Consider the following 17,500-nt stretch of genomic DNA (forward strand, 5'->3'; position numbering starts at 1 on the left):
GCGGGGCAGACCGTAACACTAACAAAGCGACCTTATTTCCTCAAAAACAGTTCATGGTTTCATCCATTCTGCACCGCACGTAAATCATTTAATACATCCTTTCTGCTCTCACGCCATCTTACGGTTCATAATCCGAATAGCTGAGGATAAGAACAAATGAGACTACAAATACCGTATTATATCGGATTCGAATCTCTTATACTCGTATCCCATAAACGATCCGATCCTTTTTCGGACATTAGCCGATCAAACTCTCAACGATCTGGTACCGGATTCTCAAAAGAGCCTCAAGTTAAGGCGCGATGGAGACTTAACCGTCCTGCTGTATTTCCCTTCTATAAGAGCGAAAATAGTTGATTTCCCGCCCGCCGTGAAGCGCAAAAGGCTGCTCTCCCCTGCCTAACCTAACGCGCCTTAAAGGCGCTCTCACACTAGCACTTTTTCCGTCAAAATTTTAACAATTTTCTGAAATTTTTTCAATAAATGAGCGAATTGTCGATTCTCCAGTCAGACGATAATGATCGTTTCCGTCTGAGAACCTTTCCGTCAACTTTTTCAGCCAAGCAAAGTCAAATCAAGAGCTATATTCGAGAATGCTTGTATTTATGTTAAATAAAATTGTCAACAAATCGACGGAAAAAAGTGCTAGTGTGACACGGCCTTCACTCGCACCAATATGGCGGATCCCTTGCTCTGTGTGTGTGTTTTTAAGATCTCTCAGCCGTAAGTTAAGGCACCTTAAGGAGATACGACACCTTAACGCGTTTGAAAATCCGGTTAAACCTAAACCTCAAAGCTTGTTCTCCGCGTGTGTTATGGCCGTTATTGTCCACGGTCGTCTTTCTCTTTCTTCTTCTTCTTCTCCTCCTTCTTCTCCTTTCCTCTTGTGTGCGGAAAGGACGTAGTTTCCACGGCCTTATCTCCTCACGCCGCTGCATCCTTATTTGGCGTCGCGGTTGATAACCCTTTCACTCACAAAAGAAGAAGAAGAAATATGTCGGTGTGTTTAGACGTGTGACGTAAATGTGCATGTGCAAATATACATTGTATATCTATATGGATATTTATAAATATAGGCATACATATACATATGTACATGTATATACATATACAAATATACATATATATATATATATATATATATATATATATGTGTGTGTGTGTGTGTGTGTGTGTGTGTGTGTGTGTGTGTGTGTGTGTGTGTGTGTGTGTGTGTGTTGGTGGGCGTGTATGTACTGTAAATATGAATATATATATATATATATATATATATATATATATATATTTATATATATATACATATGTATATATATGCATATATATGTGTGCGTGTGTGTGTGCGCGTATATATATATATATATATATATATATATATATATATATATATATATATATATATATACATAAAAAAATATATATATATATACATACATAAATATATACATATATATACATAAATATATATATATATATATATATATATATATATATATATATGTATGTATATATATAAACATATGTTTGACCCCTAAATAACTGATGAAAATAGTAAGCATAATCGGCGCCAACACCGGTCATTGAGGTTTTCCACTAGCTACTCGTCTCCATTCAGTGATTCCTTCTAATTACTGTGTTCATTTGTCATTCATCGAGGAAGTCTTTCATCTATCCGAGGAATTCGCTTTTCACTCCACCTAGGTGTTCTAATTTCCATGACAGTCTTACGTGTGACACATCAAACGCCTTTTTTTAGTCTTGTTTGTTAAAACTTGTGTCATGTCCGACCCTGTGAATATTCGTATATACAGACGTGCATATACACAGCAAAAAAGATTTTTTTACACATCTATCTATCTATATGGTAGGTATGCATATCTAGACTGATAGATATGCATCTGTTTCAGTGTATAAGCATGTCTGTTTAATGATTGTTCTGTGGGTCCTTGAACAATTTTAATAAACTGTATACAATCTACTCAGCCGCTTCTTTCTTGTAATATTTCAGTGAGTGAGTGTGTGTGTGTGTGTGTGTGTGTGTGTGTGTGTGTGAGTGGGTGGGTGTAGCTCTAGGGAATCGGTAACTTTATGCATAATCATAATTTACGTCTAATTTGTTAAGATTATGCGAGCACGACCCAATACATTTACACATATACAGGCATGTACATACACAGAAATGAATTCATATCTGTCTATCTATCTGCTAGATATACATTTATCTGTCTATCTATCTGGTAGATATGTATGTCTAGACTGATAGATATGTATTCAATTCTGTGTATATGCATTTCCATATAATGAAAATTCATTGGGTCGGACCTCGCACACATTTTAACAAACCGGCCATTAAAGGTGAAAAAAAATCAAAATAAGAAAACTCATTCCTATTGCAAACAAACGTGAAACAATATTTTGAATAATTCACAATCTTACATTTAGTCTTGTAAGATAAAACATAATGGTACTTACACTTTAAAAAAATCAAATAAGTACCTTCAAAATAAAAATATAAGTAAGCCCGTTATCCCGACGTAAACAAACCTCACGGCAGCTCGAAAGTTAAGTCTGCGAAAATGAATATCTTGAGACCTCCAACAGCATGGATAAATGGCCGTTGTTATCGCATAATTAGTCCTCTAACAAGCCAGGTGACAACTGGATATATGGAAGAGGATGCCTATGGATTTGGTGAGTAAAAAGGGGTTGTAACAATTGAGAAAATATTGCCTGTGGTTTCCAGATGATAAGTTGATTTTTTATCATTACGAGGAATTGGATGCTCACGTTTTTCTTTTCTTTTCTTTCGATTTCTCTCATTGTGAACACGAGGAATTGGATGCTCATGTTTTTCTTTTCTTTTCTCTTCTTTTCTTTCGATTTCTCTCATTGTGAACACGAGGAATTGGATGCTCATGTTTTTCTTTTCTTTTCTCTTCTTTTCTTTCGATTTCTCTCATTGTGAACACGAGGAATTGGATGCTCATGTTTTTCTTTTCTTTTCTCTTCTTTTCTTTCGATTTCTCTCATTGTGAACACGAGGAATTGGATGCTCATGTTTTTCTTTTCTTTTCTTTCGATTTCTCTCATTGTGAACACGAGGAATTGGATGCTCATGTTTTTCTTTTCTTTTCTCTTCTTTTCTTTCGATTTCTCTCATTGTGAACACGAGGAATTGGATGCTCATGTTTTTCTTTTCTTTTCTCTTCTTTTCTTTCGATTTCTCTCATTGTGAACACGAGGAATTGGATGCTCACGTTTTTCTTTTCTTTTCTTTCGATTTCTCTCATTGTGAACACGAGGAATTGGATGCTCATGTTTTTCTTTTCTTTTCTCTTCTTTTCTTTCGATTTCTCTCATTGTGAACACGAGGAATTGGATGCTCATGTTTTTCTTTTCTTTTCTCTTCTTTTCTTTCGATTTCTCTCATTGTGAACACGAGGAATTGGATGCTCATGTTTTTCTTTTCTTTTCTCTTCTTTTCTTTCGATTTCTCTCATTGTGAACACGAGGAATTGGATGCTCATGTTTTTCTTTTCTTTTCTCTTCTTTTCTTTCGATTTCTCTCATTGTGAACACGAGGAATTGGGTGCTCATGTTTTTCTTTTCTTTTCTCTTCTTTTCTTTCGATTTCTCTCATTGTGAACACGGTGTCATTTGAAGTAACTAGAATAACAGAAAGTTCAATTACAACAAATTATGAGTAAACATGATGTAATTTCCAAGAGCTAGACCGCATATTAAGACCATCAAATTTGGTATTATTGCTCCATGACGTCAAGTGTAGATTTATAGTGATTTTAGTTGGTGCTAGGCCACATGAACAGCAAATCAGGACCTGGAGCGGTGGTCATGAGGGTTTATTGTGAAATCATAGGGGCAGGTTATGTGGTTTTAGATTTCCATTACAGCTGACGGGCAAGATTGAGTTCTGACAGGTCATGACCCGTGCTAGGCCCTAATTTACTTGTTGTGTTATTCAATAATTCTACCAAACATTTCTGATTTATTTGGTTAGTAGACATTTTTAGCCCTGCATGTACACAAGACCAGTTGGACTGTGCCTTAACTTGACCTTCTTTTTACCCTATAGAAGATGCAGTGTACCAGGATGAGGTAGAGTGTGGTGGAGAACATCCTGAAATTCAAGTAGAAGTGCTGAAGAATGGAAAATTCCAAACTTCAATTCCAGTTCCAAGGTAATGTTTATTTAAGTAGAGTTCCATATAAATGTAAGAATTAATTATTTTTTATATATGACTATATTTCTGTAAATATGATATTTTTATTTTTTTAATTACTGTAATTCTGCAAATATGATATAAATGTATTTATGCAGCCTTATCAAATTGATGAATAATATCAAGGAAGATGGTATTGAATAGATTTATATTTATTACATGGAGTTCTGAATACATGATGAAATGTTATCATATTTATAGATGTCAAAAATGAATGTAATGCAGGTCAGTGTTATGTATATCTCTAATTAGTTTTGTTTTCATTTCAGCACATATTTTTCATACATCATTGGAGCAAAGGGAGCTACAAAAAAAAGAATTGAAATGGACACATACACAAATATTCATATACCCGGGAAAGGACAAGTCGGAGATATTGGTAATAATATATATTGTATTTGAAAAATTAAACATGTTTGAATTGTTTTAAGAGATAAGAAGCGGGTATTGCATAATGTTTGTTTTTTTCACAGAACAGTAAGCACCTACTGTTATTTAAATATAAAAACAAGGCTGGCAAAGGAATACTTAATGATATGGGATTAGTAGCAGATACATAGACTAGAAGATTGACACTGGTTGTTGATTAGAGTACTGACAACATCATACTTCTGTCTGTCACCATTTCACCCACTCACTAATAATGATAATAAAGATAGAGATGATAATATGTGATTATCATTTTGTCATCATTATTGTTATTACCATCATTGGTAATTATATTTCATCTTATTATTATTATCATCATCATTTTCACTATTTTCATTATCAATGATATTATGAATAATGTTATTATTATTATTATTATTATTATTATTATTATTATTATTATTATTATTATTATTATTATTATTATTATTGTTGTTATTATTATTATTATTATTATTATTATTATTATTATTATTATTATTATTATTATATTCATTATGATTGTTATTATGAGTATTAGGCTTTTATTATCATTTTTCTTATTACTGTGATGATGATTATGATAATGATGATGATGGTGATGATGTTAGTACTGTTATTGTCATTATGATTTTGCATGAATAACATTAGTACTACTGTAAGTAGTAGTATTACTGCTGTTATTACTAGCTGTGCCATTGTTATATTTATGATAAGCATTATTGGTTAATTAGCTATTTTTTATTTGTTATGTAGTCAGTGCATCACAAGATAACAAGACAGATGCATATGTGATCAGCATATCAAAAAAGGAATGGGTAATTTCATACGTATTTTGTCCTTGTAACTCACTGACATCTGGTTATGTGTACAGTCCACTCTAGTTTTGTTTTTGCTATTTTGTTTACAATTGGGCCATACAACTGTTTTTTCACTAAGGATTTAATTATTATGTTTATACGACCTCATCTGTTTTACCCCTTTCCTTCAGTATTTTAGGGGAAAAGTTTAATTTCTAATATTATTTTTAGTATTGTTAGTGTTATTGTTATTACTATTAACCCCTTGAATCTGGGTGCTTCACTGCCCGCAAGTAGCTCAAAATCCAGGCTTACTTGAGCAGTAAGACTCATGGGTGTGTGGCGTGTAGGCCAGGCGCACAAGAGCATCAGTGTGGTGACAAGACTCTGTGCCTCCCCTTTGCAATGTTTTATTTATTTATTTTTTTTCTGCATAAGTATTTTAGAGTTATTTTGCCATTTTACTACATCTGTATTTGTCATTTCATATCCAGATGGTAATAGACTGTTATCTATGCACAAGCTCTTATCATATCATTAGATAGTCCATAACTCAGTGCAATAATTATGATAAGTACTATTCTATTATTTGTGGCGTATGTTTTATTTTTTTGCAATATTAAGTTAGCTGTATTACAACCTATGCTACCAGGAATGCTTGTCAGGAATAAAATGGGATGGCATGTATGGACATCCCACCCGACTGTGAGTTTACTTTAGTAATTGTCTTTACACATAGATAGCTCCAAGTATATGTTACCCAAAGGGCTACTTAAGAGTACTACTTATCTCACCTGTGTACCCCTTTTCCGATTTTTGGAAATATTTTGTGGTATCTTATATTGCTGTTAGTAATGTCAAAAGCACTATAATAGTTATAATGTCTATGATAATGATAACAGCATAATTATTAGTTATACCCGCAAACTCAGGTAAGCCCAATACTTGGCTCCTTGATTTTGTACTTCTGAAACCATCAGTGTGTAAATGAAATTAGTAAATTAGAATGACAGTGGACAGTACATGTGTGCATGCAATTTTGGCATCAGTAGGCTAAGGATGATTCAACTTGGTATGTTGAACTCGTTTAAATTTTATTTTTAAAGACTGTCTTTGTTTACTTGAATTTATTGAGATGCGCTCTTTTTGATTTTACATGTAACAAGTGGTGGTTGGGAAGGATATGAAGACTGTGCGTCAGGCGCGAATGAAAGTAGAATTACTGGTGGATCAGGCTCGGAAGAAACAGCCATTCACTCATTTCCTGTCAATACCTTTTAACAAGCCTAATATTCAAGAGAAATTCTTGGAATTTAAGGTGAGAAAATACATTTTTGCATGTGTCTGCTTCCTTTGTGATTTTCCACATACATATGTGTTTATGGTCTTGTGTCTAAAGTAAGGAAATGTTTGTTGCTAAGAAAAAAATTGGATGTAAAAAGTTTATATTTGATATATATAAATGTTTTCAAGATTATATGTCTTGCTGTATCATAGATTATATCTGTGTACTTGTAAAACCTGATCATAGTTACAATACATCATACAAAATTAGTCTAAAGATTGATTTACAATTTTGATTTGAATTGTCAAATACTACCAGATTTGCATATTATGATATACATTTTTTATTTATTTTACTTATTTAACTTTCACTCTGACAGAAAGGAGTCCTTGAGAAATGTGGAGAGAGTAGAGGTGTCGATGAATCAATATTCCAAGATCCAAATAAGCTCCATTTAACATTATGCGTGATGGTGCTTGCTGATGACCGGGAACGACATCAGGCTGTTGAGACTCTCAATACGTGTCCCGAAAATGTTTTAAGGTTGGTATGGCTGTGTTCTTGACACTGAAGAGAGATTTCTGTAACATTATGTTTGAACAGTTTGAAATGATGTTGTCCATTGTTTAATAAAGTACATAGTTATTCAGCATATTGATAAGAGAATTATACTTTTGGTTTGAGTTTCGAAATGAAATGCTATATTGTAGTATCATGTTATTTTGAGCATATTAGGTTTTAGTAGGAAAAAGAAAGATATGAGTTTCTTTATATAGTTTTAGTGTAAATGGTAATTCGTTATTCTTGTAAAGGCAGAATCACCAGTGATTTCAGTTCATTATCAAAGAAAAATGTAAGCATTATATTTCAGAACTCAATCAGCAGGTTTTAAAATTTTCTTGTGAAGACCAGACATTTTCAAGTGTTTGAAATTCCAGACGACTTTTGGCTGGAGAAAAACTACGTTTAGAAATGAAAGGAATTGAATACATGAATGATGACCCAGGTGAAGTGGATGTATTATACGGCCAAGTAAATGCTCTAAGCTGGTCACATTCTCTCCAAACTATAGCAGACTCTCTGGTTGAAGAATTTGTTAAGGCCGGTAAGACTTTATGATTTTTTAAAAAGTATTTGGCTTTTATATTAGGTTGTCAAGTAAAGAAGCATGAAGTAAGTAATCAGAACTATCCAGGGCAAATTATATTATTTGGAAGATATGTTATTCTCAGAGGTCAATTCCGAAGACTGGTGGATGCATCTTTTACCAACAATGTGACATCTTTCAATCCTATGCATAGCACTAATGCTTATGAAGTCCAGTTATTGTGGAATACTTGACTATATCTATGCGTTTTATGCTGCTTCCCCCTCAGAATTGCTTGAAACTGGGTAACATGCAATACAGTGTATTCAATGAAATCGTAGGCTATTGAGTGTATAGAAAAGATATTGAACAATAGTTTTATTTCTCATAGGTCTTTATTTTATAGGATGTAACTTCACATCTATAGGATTTTTGCAAGTAAGGCTTGAATTGCCTACTTACTTTTTTTTTTTCTTTCTTTTCTTTTCTTTTCTTTTCTTTTCTTTTCTTTTCTTTTCTTTTCTTTTTCTTTTCTTTTCTTTTCTTTTCTTTTCTTTTTTATGTCATTGTTGGTATTACTTGGTAATTATTACTAATATTAATTGTCATAGGATGATTAATATTTTTACCTGTTCTGTTGCTATTCTTTATGAATTTGAAGTTTAATTATGATATATTGTAACTTCTTTTAGTAGTAGGGAACAACATGAGTTACTATTATTTTTTAAAAATAGCATATCCCTCTAATTAACAGTAGAAATATTGTCAAATGGGATTACAAAACTAATTTTTCATATTTTTTTCTTTGTCTTATCTGGAAAAATGTTGTAAAATGCCTTTTCTCTTTGCAGGTTTAGTCACCAAACAGTATGAAAGAGTGAAGCTACACATAACCCTGATGAATACAATCTTTAGGAGAGATTCAGATGGAGTCACGGAAGCAAAGGCTGGGCGGGACCGTGAAACTTTCTCTGCTCGACAAATCTTGGAGGTTAGTCCACATTCAGTTAATTAATCATGTAATGAGAGGTTCCCTTCTTGAAACATCTAAATTGATATACATAGATATACATATATATACACAACAGATAAAACTTTCTGGCTGGGTTTGTGCAGATAACAACTGGTCTGCTCGCTTGCTTGGTAGAGGGAAGCAGGGCGGTTTATGATGTAATACCGAAATATGCAGGATGGCTATAGCCATATATATATATATATATATATATATATATATATATATATATATATATATATATATATATATATATATATATATATATATATATTTATGTATTTTTTTCTGTATTTCTTTTTTTCCTTTCTTTTATTATTCAGTAATGAAATGTAGAGATGATTTCTATTAGAATTAAATGTGTATTACAAATGTGTTATAGTATGATGATTAGGATGTGTTGATTCCATGAGACTTGTCTTCTCTATACTTATTAGTCCTATATTTCTTACCTGAATGATTAATTGAAGACCCATATAGAAAATGCAGTTTATATATTACTAAATGGAAGGCACTGAAATAATTCTATAGACATGTAATCAATTTCTTTTTTTGTTAATCAGGAATTTCAAGACTACTACTTTGGAGAGATGGAAGTCGAGGAGGTCCACCTTTCTGTCCGTTACACAACTGCCAATAACGGATTCTACTCTGCGTCAGGAAAGATACAGGTGTTGCCCGCATCCGAAGGGTAGTCTTGAGATTAGGAGAAGCTCTTGCTACCTTATCCTGTGATAGAAACACCTAAAATGTGTGAGAAATTGGTGTTGTTGGGATTATATTTATGTTGGTAATAATGCATCTTTACATGTTATGTTAATGTTGACAGAAATTTATCATTACATATATCATGTGCTTTGATTTATTAGAGGAGGGAGGGGAGTTCTCAATTTAAAACAGTGGGCTAAAAGGGGATCTTGTGATTATTATTTGTATAATTAGGGAATTATTTTGTAAAATTGTCAAGTTATCCTTCTTTAAAATTTTATTCGATTAAGATCATTTAAAATCTTGGTTCACAGTAAACTGTGAAATGAATATGTTTGAATTTATTAAGTTGAATTATATGAAGAAAATTTATAAGATTTTCTTCAACCTTTAACTTTGACTTTTACTTATATATCCAAGAAAAGATTTTGAAAACACAGGCCTGAAGAACTGCAGGGATCAGCACAGTAATACATCAAAGGTTTGGACACTTAAAAAAAACACCTTTTTTTGCACATTTTGCACATTTTAATTCTTACCACATGCTTGCACATTGGTGTTACCAAATGGAAAAGATGGGAAAGAATACTTTATCCGAGGCTGAGATAACAGATGAAAGTATCCAGAGGTCAGTTTAAGTTCATGCCCAAGGAAACAACAAACCCAACATTCGTATTGAGGCAGATGATAGCATAGAGAGAAGGGAAAAGAACTTCACACGGTATTCATATAGCTTTGGAGGCCTATGACAGGATACCAAGACAGCAGCAGTGGAAATGTTTGAGAGAGAGCAGGGTTTTAGAAAAGTATGTTAGATTGATTAATGAAAGGTATAGAAGTGTCAAGACATGAGTGAGGAGTGAAACACGTGTAACTAACAATTTCGGAGCTGCATCTGGGCTCTGCACTAAGCCCCTTCCTCGTCACCATTGTGTCTAATGTGTTGACAGAGGGCGTAAGAGAGGGGCCACCATGGGACATGATGTATGCCGATGACGTAGTTTTGGTGAATGAGTCTAAAGAAAAGTTATAGCACAGTCTGACAGAAGGGAGAATGGCACTGGAAAGTAGAAGGGTGAAAATAAGCAAAACAAAGACTGAATAAATAATTTGTACAGAGCAGGAACAGGAGATACAGGGTAGCATTAGAATAGATGATGTATAACTGAAGAGGGTAGAGGCTTTTAACCGAGTCAGCAATGATTCATGCAATGCCTACAGTAATATAAGTTCATTTATTGTCTTTACAAATAGATGGCTCCACAAGTGCTTAGTCACAAAGAGTCAGTTCACTGTTCACTCCTTTTCCTTGATTTTTGGAAAGCTCATTTTATATTATTTTATTGTCTTTAACATTATTAGTATTTAGATGATTTAGTGATCATAATATCAATGAGAATAATAACAGTATCACTATTAATAGTATTGGAAGGAAAAACATTTCCTCACTCTTTCAAGGAATGGGGAAATCAAGCACTGTCACATGGGATTCCTTCATGGCTGAGCACATATGGAGCCATCTATATGTAACAATATTCATAAAAAACAACAGGAGACAGTACATAATTCAAAGTCATTGGGTTAAATACCTTGGATCCATCCTATCAGCAGGCAGTAGCAAAGAGAAGGAAATATCTGGAAGAATCCAAGCAGGATGGAGAAGTGTACTGATTGCGGTGCCATCCAGCCTCCAAGGTGTAAGCAAGAGGAATAATCCTCTCGCCAGCCTGGCAGCAGTGATGGGCGGTCCCTCTTTTAGGAATTGTCTGTGCTCGCACCTTTGTAGATGGTGTAATAGGTTGGCATCCGGCTCGCCACAGTGTTTATAACACCGAACAGCAAGGCCATTGTGTCAATACTTGGAGTCCATGCTCTTAGCAAATACCTGCTGTTTTGTCTTAACACCTTGGCTCTAAGTGACAGCTAGGAGTTATTTGCACTGGGCTCATGATTTAGTTCTACACGTCCACGCACCTTTTTGTCTGGTCTGTGTGTTCCAGGGTGTCTGGATGACCCTGGAAAAGAACTGCTGCCATTAGCTTTACCTTCATGTGGAGGGGAGAACTTTTTTGGCCTGGGGCGTCCAGTGATAATTTTGGATTGTCTTCAGTTTTTCTCCTAGATCACAATGGGACAGACAGCATGTACATTTTGTGATTTATCCAAACCTTTGATAGTGTCAATCACGAAATCTTTATTAGGAAACTAATAAATCACAAAATTGATACATATTGGTTCAGAAGTCATCTAAATAACAGAACCCGATCAGTAAAAATTCGGATGAATATATCAACAAAACATACTGTATCCTTTGATGTTCTACAAGTATCCATATTAGGCCTAATCCTGTTCACAATATTAGTAAATGATTTGCCAAACATAACCCAAAATTGCCACCTTGTTCAGTAAGCCAATGATTCACAATTTCTTCATACTGATTCTGTAATCAACTTAGATAAATTAATAAGAAAAAGACCAAGGAGACACTTTCACAAGAAAAAGGATACTTGCAAACAAATGACATCCTGATAAAACACAATGTATCTTCATAGATAGTCGCCAAAACGTCGCAAAAAATTCCATAAAATTTAAAGACACACTTACTCACATATATACATGCAAGTATATGTAATAAAAAGATTTATATATGTAAATATATATACATATATAAATATGTATGTATATATATGATAGATATATACATATAATTATATATATATATATATGTGTATATATATATATATATATATATATATATATATATATATATATATATATATATATATACTATTGCTGATTCCAGTTTCTTTCTCACAAGCGATGGCACAAGCATGCAAACAGAGACGCTCGCATACGTACAAGTAGTGACATACATGCAAGGAATCACACAAACAAACAATGGCACTCACACTAACACAAGCGATGACATACACGCAAATGTATGTATGTGCATCCGTGTGTGTGTGTGTGTGTGCTTGTGTGTGTGTATTTATGTGTGTGTGAGTGTGTATGTGTGTGTGTGCGTATTTAGGTCTGTGTGGAAAGGATTAGTGAGATGTATTACGTTTACTTTGTTATTGTGAGCTGCATAACCTCGCCATAACTCTACGGACACCCCCGCCGTGTTTCATCTATCTTTCTCTTATCTAATTTCGTCTTTGTTTATCGAAAAGGAGAGTATAAACCTGAGACACAGTCATCTTAAATGTTGCTTTGATGAATTGTGAAGATAAAATAAAGTATTTGTAAAGGAGTCTGGGTCTCACGAATTATAAAAAAGGTTGCAATAGCTAAAAGTAAATTTAGAACATTAACGTTGAAACAAACAATCCCAATGAAAGAATGTTATAGAACTATGCTATATTAAGATATAAAGTTGGAGAGAGAAAGGGGGACAGACAGACAGAAAAAGAGAGAGAAAGAAAGGGATGACGGGGGGAGAGGGAGGGAGAGAGAGAGAGAGAGAGAGAGAGGAGAGAGAGAGAGAGAGAGAGAGAGAGAGAGAGAGAGAGAGAGAGAGAGAGAGAGAGAGAGAGAGAGAGAGAGAGAGAGAGAGAGAGAGAGAGAGAGAGAGGGAGAGGAGGGAGAGAGAGAGAGAGAGAGAGGGAGAGAGGAGAGAGAGAGAGAGAGAGAGAGGGAGGGAGGGAGGGAGGGAGGGAGAGAGAGAGAGAGAGAGAGAGAGAGAGAGAGAGAGAGAGAGAGAGAGAGAGAGAGAGAGAGAGAGAGAGAGAGAGAGAGAGAGAGAGAGAGAGAGAGAGAGAGAGAGAGAGAGAGAGAGAGAGAGAGAGAGAGAGAGAGAGAGTGAGAGAGAGAGAGAGAGAGAGAGAGGGAGAGGGAGAGAGAGAGAGAGAAACAGACAGACACACAAAAGAGAGGAGAAAGAAAGGGATGGAGAGAGAGAGAGAGAGAGAGAGAGAGAGAGAGAGAGAGAGACACAAAGAGAGAGAAAGAAAGGGATGGAGAGAGAGAGAGAGAGAGAGAAACAGATACAGATAGACAAAGAGAGAGAAACAAGCAGATTTACAAAGAAAGAAAGAGTGAGAGAAACACAGAGAGAGAGAGAGGGAAAAAAACAGACACCGACAGAAAAACAGAAAAAATGGAGAATTTTCCTATGCTCCACGTGGTCAGATATTTAGTATTTGGAAAAAAAAAATACAAATAAGTTTTCTTGTACGAATTTCAATGTTTTATTGGACTGAGATATTTGCAATCTAGAATAAAGACCTAACAATCTGAAAATTTTATAACATGCATCCCTGATCTGAGCCGAGTCGAATAGAATATAATATTCTTGCGCATACACACACACACACATACAGACACACAAGCGCATGCACAGCTACAAAAACACACAAATACACACGCACACATATGCACACACACATACATAAATTTTCATAAACCTGTACAGACACGCGCGCCCGCTTCTATTGCGTGTATAAGTTTTTTCTTTCTCTTTCTTTTTCTTTTCATCATTATTCAACAACAGAATTCATTTTCCTTCTGCTCCACGCGCAACAAGATCCTCGAAGCGAACCAACGAAACTCGAGGGGGCGCTGGTCGCGTCTGCCGTCGAGGAAGGCGACATATCTGTGTGTGTGTGTGTGTGTGTGTGTGTGTGTGTGTGTGTGTGTGTGTGTGTGTGTGTGTGTGTGTGTGTGTGTGTGTGTGTGTGTGTGTGTGTGTGTGTGTGTTCGTGTGCGTGTGTGTGTGTGTGTGTGTGTGTGTGTGTGTGTGTGTGTGTGTGTGTGTGTGTGTGTGTGTGTGTGTCTGTCTGTCTGTCTGCTCACAAGCCGTGGAACTGCTCATGCTGCCTGCGCATCGCCTTCCTCTGGCGCTGGTTCTTCTTCTTCTTCTTCTTGTTCTTCTCCTCCTTCGGCACGGGGTTGCCCGCAAGGATCTTCGCCATCTCCTTCTGGGTGACCACGAAGGGCTCCTCCTCCTTCTGCTCGGGCGGCTGGCGCTGGCGCTCCGCCGCCCGCTGCGCCCTCCGCTCGGCCTTGCGCTGCTTGAGGTCGCTGAAGGTGAAGGCGCCCTCGGGGATGACGGCGCACACTTCCTTGTCGGCGGCGCCTTCCCTCTCGACGCCGGCCTGCGCCCACTCGTCGTGCTGCTCGAGGTCCAGCGTCTCCAGCTCCTGCGCCAGTTCATCGAAGGACGCCATGGCGCGAACTGCGAGCGTGCGCGGCTCCTTCCGCCAGCGCTCGCAAGCAATCGGACTCAATTGGCTTGGACGCAACTGGCAGGACTCGAGACCTTCCGGACTGACTGCGAGGACTCGAGGGCGAGGTCGCTGGGAACGCCTAGACGAGAGGGGGCTTTTCGGGGGACGCGGCTGGGGGAAGACTGGTAGAGAGGCTGCAGCTGTGAGTCAAAGGGTTAGTTAGAGAGTTGTGGAATTATAGTGAGCGCGCAAGTATGTGTGCGTGTGCGTGTGCGTGAGTGTGTGTGTGTGCGCGAACTGCATGTATCCGTTTGCGTGCAAAAGTGAGCATCCTGCCTTGCGGCCTCGTAAGGGAGGCGAAGGAAAGGTAGATCAAGATTTTAATTTATGATTCTGATTGATCAAGATTATCACCTATTACAACTACTAGTAATAACAATTATGATAATGATGATAACAAAAATTCTCGTGGCAATTACAGATAAATAGATGAATAAATAAATATGTATATATATAAATATAGAGATACATAGGCCTATATGTATATATGTGCGTGCGCGTGTGTGTTTGTGTGTGTGTGCGTGCGTGTGTGTGTTATAACCTTTTTTAAGAGCAAGTTGACTTTTGTTGACGAATTCTCTTTATAAGTTTTGAAATGGAAACTATTTCTAAAATGCCTTTCATGTATTTTTCCAATTATTTTATTTCTTTTTATTTTTATTACTATTATTACTAGTATCATTATCATTTTCGTTACTATCATTATCATTAATATCACTCTCATTACCATTGTCATCATCAATATCATTATTATTATCATTATTACTGTTACCGTTATCATTATAATTAACATTGTTGTTATCATAAACATCGTCATGATATTAAAGATCATTCTTATCATTATCATTCTCATTGTTTTTATTATTACTACCATTGTCATCATTATTACTATTATTATCATTATGATATTACTATCATTATTATCATTGCTATCATCACTATTATTAACATCATTATCATTATCATTGATATCAATATAATAATCATTGTCATTGTTATTATCATCATGACTATCATTATTATCACTGGTGTTAACACTATCATTATCACTATTATTATCAGTATCATTATTTTGTTACCATTATTATTATTAGTGTAATTATCATTATAGATATTATCATTATGATCATTATTATTATTATTATTATGATGATGATGATGATGATGATTATCATTATTATTGTTATTGTTATTAACAGTGTAACTATTATCATTATCATCATTATTATTATTATTATTATTATCACTCGTATCATCAATAACATTATTATTGCCATGATTATCATTAAAATTATTATGACTATTACTACTATCATTATTATTATTACTATCATTATCATTATTATCATTATCATTATCATTATTACTATTATTATTATTATCATTATCATTATTATTATTATTATTATTATTATTATTATTATTATTATTATTATCCTTATTATTATTATCATCATCATTGTTATGATTATGATTATTATTATTTTTATAATCATTATCATTACTATATCGATATCATCATTAATGCTATTATTAATACCATTATTAAAATCATTATTATTATCATCATTATCATTATCATTAGTGTAATCATTAATATGAATAGGATTAATATTATTACCATTAATATAATTATCATTCTTATTGTCATCATCAGTGTGATTATTATCATCATTATCATTATCATTAGTGTAATTATTATGATTATGATTAATATTAGTACCATTAATATAATTATCATTCTTATTGTCATCATCAGTGTGATTATCATTATCATCATTATTATCTTTATTACCATCATCGTGATAATAATCACACTGATTATGATCATCATTATTATTATCTTTATTACCATCATCATTTTTGCACCGTCGTCGTATTAGTGGTAATTTCATAAACATAATGTAGGCCTATAAAATTATTTTTTTATGCGGGTTGTGTTGCCTAACGGTCTTTATGGCTCGTGGTTGTGGAAATAAATTCATTCCACTGTTGAGGAATATCTTATTCAATAAACGAATAATAATGAACGGGTGGCATATCATTTAAATGTAAAGAACAATAAACTTAATGATTTAAATAAGCAATATTCTCAAATAATCTCATTCATATCTAAGGTTTAATTCTAAAACCTTTCTTTTCCTACTAATTACAAATCAATAATCATTCTTAATAAACAAAGTAAACACATAAATGAGACGGGATCGAGTACCTCACACCTGGGACATAAGCTAATCGTTCTCCTTTTAATCTTTTTATAATTTTCCTTTTACACTTCACTCTAATGACTAATTTCATTCTCAATCTTTTAATTGATACCACCGAAACTGTTACCTTTGACTTATTCCATTACCGTGTCCACAGACTATTAAAATGACTGAATAAATAATCTCTCTCTCTCTCTCTCCCTTTTTTCTCTCTCTCTCTCTCTCTCTCTCTCCTCTCTCTCTCTCTCTCTCTCTCTCTCTCTCTCTCTCTCTCTCTCTCTCTCTCTCTCTCTCTCTCTCCCTCTCCCTCTCCCTCTCCCTCTCCCTCTCCATCTCCATCTCCCTCTCCCTCCCCCCCACCCTCTCCCTCTCTCCCCTCTCCTCTCCTTCTCCTTCTCCTTCTCCTTCTCCCTTCTCCTTCTCTGTCTCTCTCGCTCTCCTTCTCTGTCTCTCTCGCTCTCCTTCTCCTCCTCTCTCTCTCTCTCCTCTCCTTCTCTCTCTCTCTCTCTCCCCCTCCCTCTCCCTCC

At 35.0% G+C, this 17,500-nt stretch overlaps 2 protein-coding genes across 2 annotated transcripts in view; one reads left to right on the top strand and one right to left on the bottom strand.

Moving 5' to 3' along the window:
* The first annotated feature begins 2,509 nt into the window (after positions 1–2,509).
* Positions 2,510–9,932, top strand: LOC113824599 (activating signal cointegrator 1 complex subunit 1). Its single transcript, XM_027377351.2, has 8 exons — positions 2,510–2,688; positions 4,091–4,196; positions 4,508–4,617; positions 6,613–6,764; positions 7,111–7,274; positions 7,670–7,836; positions 8,670–8,809; positions 9,394–9,932. Exons 1-8 carry the CDS (start codon positions 2,574–2,576, stop codon positions 9,523–9,525), a joined length of 1,086 nt encoding a protein of 361 aa, XP_027233152.1. The 5' UTR covers positions 2,510–2,573; the 3' UTR covers positions 9,526–9,932.
* Positions 9,933–13,521: 3,589 nt separating this feature from the next.
* The window catches only part of LOC113824603 (uncharacterized), a 4,489-nt gene continuing 510 nt past the window's right edge, over positions 13,522–17,500 (bottom strand). Inside the window, exon 2 of the mRNA XM_070124863.1 lies at positions 13,522–14,906. Coding sequence (XP_069980964.1) covers positions 14,329–14,706 — 378 coding nt within the window. The 5' untranslated portion in view covers positions 14,707–14,906 and the 3' untranslated portion in view covers positions 13,522–14,328. The remainder of the gene's footprint in view (positions 14,907–17,500) is intronic.

The sequence above is a fragment of the Penaeus vannamei genome, chromosome 9, assembly GCF_042767895.1.
Source record: "Penaeus vannamei isolate JL-2024 chromosome 9, ASM4276789v1, whole genome shotgun sequence".
NCBI lineage: Eukaryota > Metazoa > Arthropoda > Malacostraca > Decapoda > Penaeidae > Penaeus > Penaeus vannamei.

Coding starts and splice junctions, on each gene's coding strand:
- LOC113824599 (XM_027377351.2), top strand. CDS start 2,574: ATGAATATCTTGAGACCTCCAACAGCATGGATAAATGGCCGTTGTTAT. Junction 2,689..4,090: donor AGAGGATGCCTATGGATTTG/GTGAGTAAAAAG, acceptor TTTACCCTATAG/AAGATGCAGTGTACCAGGAT. Junction 7,275..7,669: donor TGTCCCGAAAATGTTTTAAG/GTTGGTATGGCT, acceptor TTGAAATTCCAG/ACGACTTTTGGCTGGAGAAA.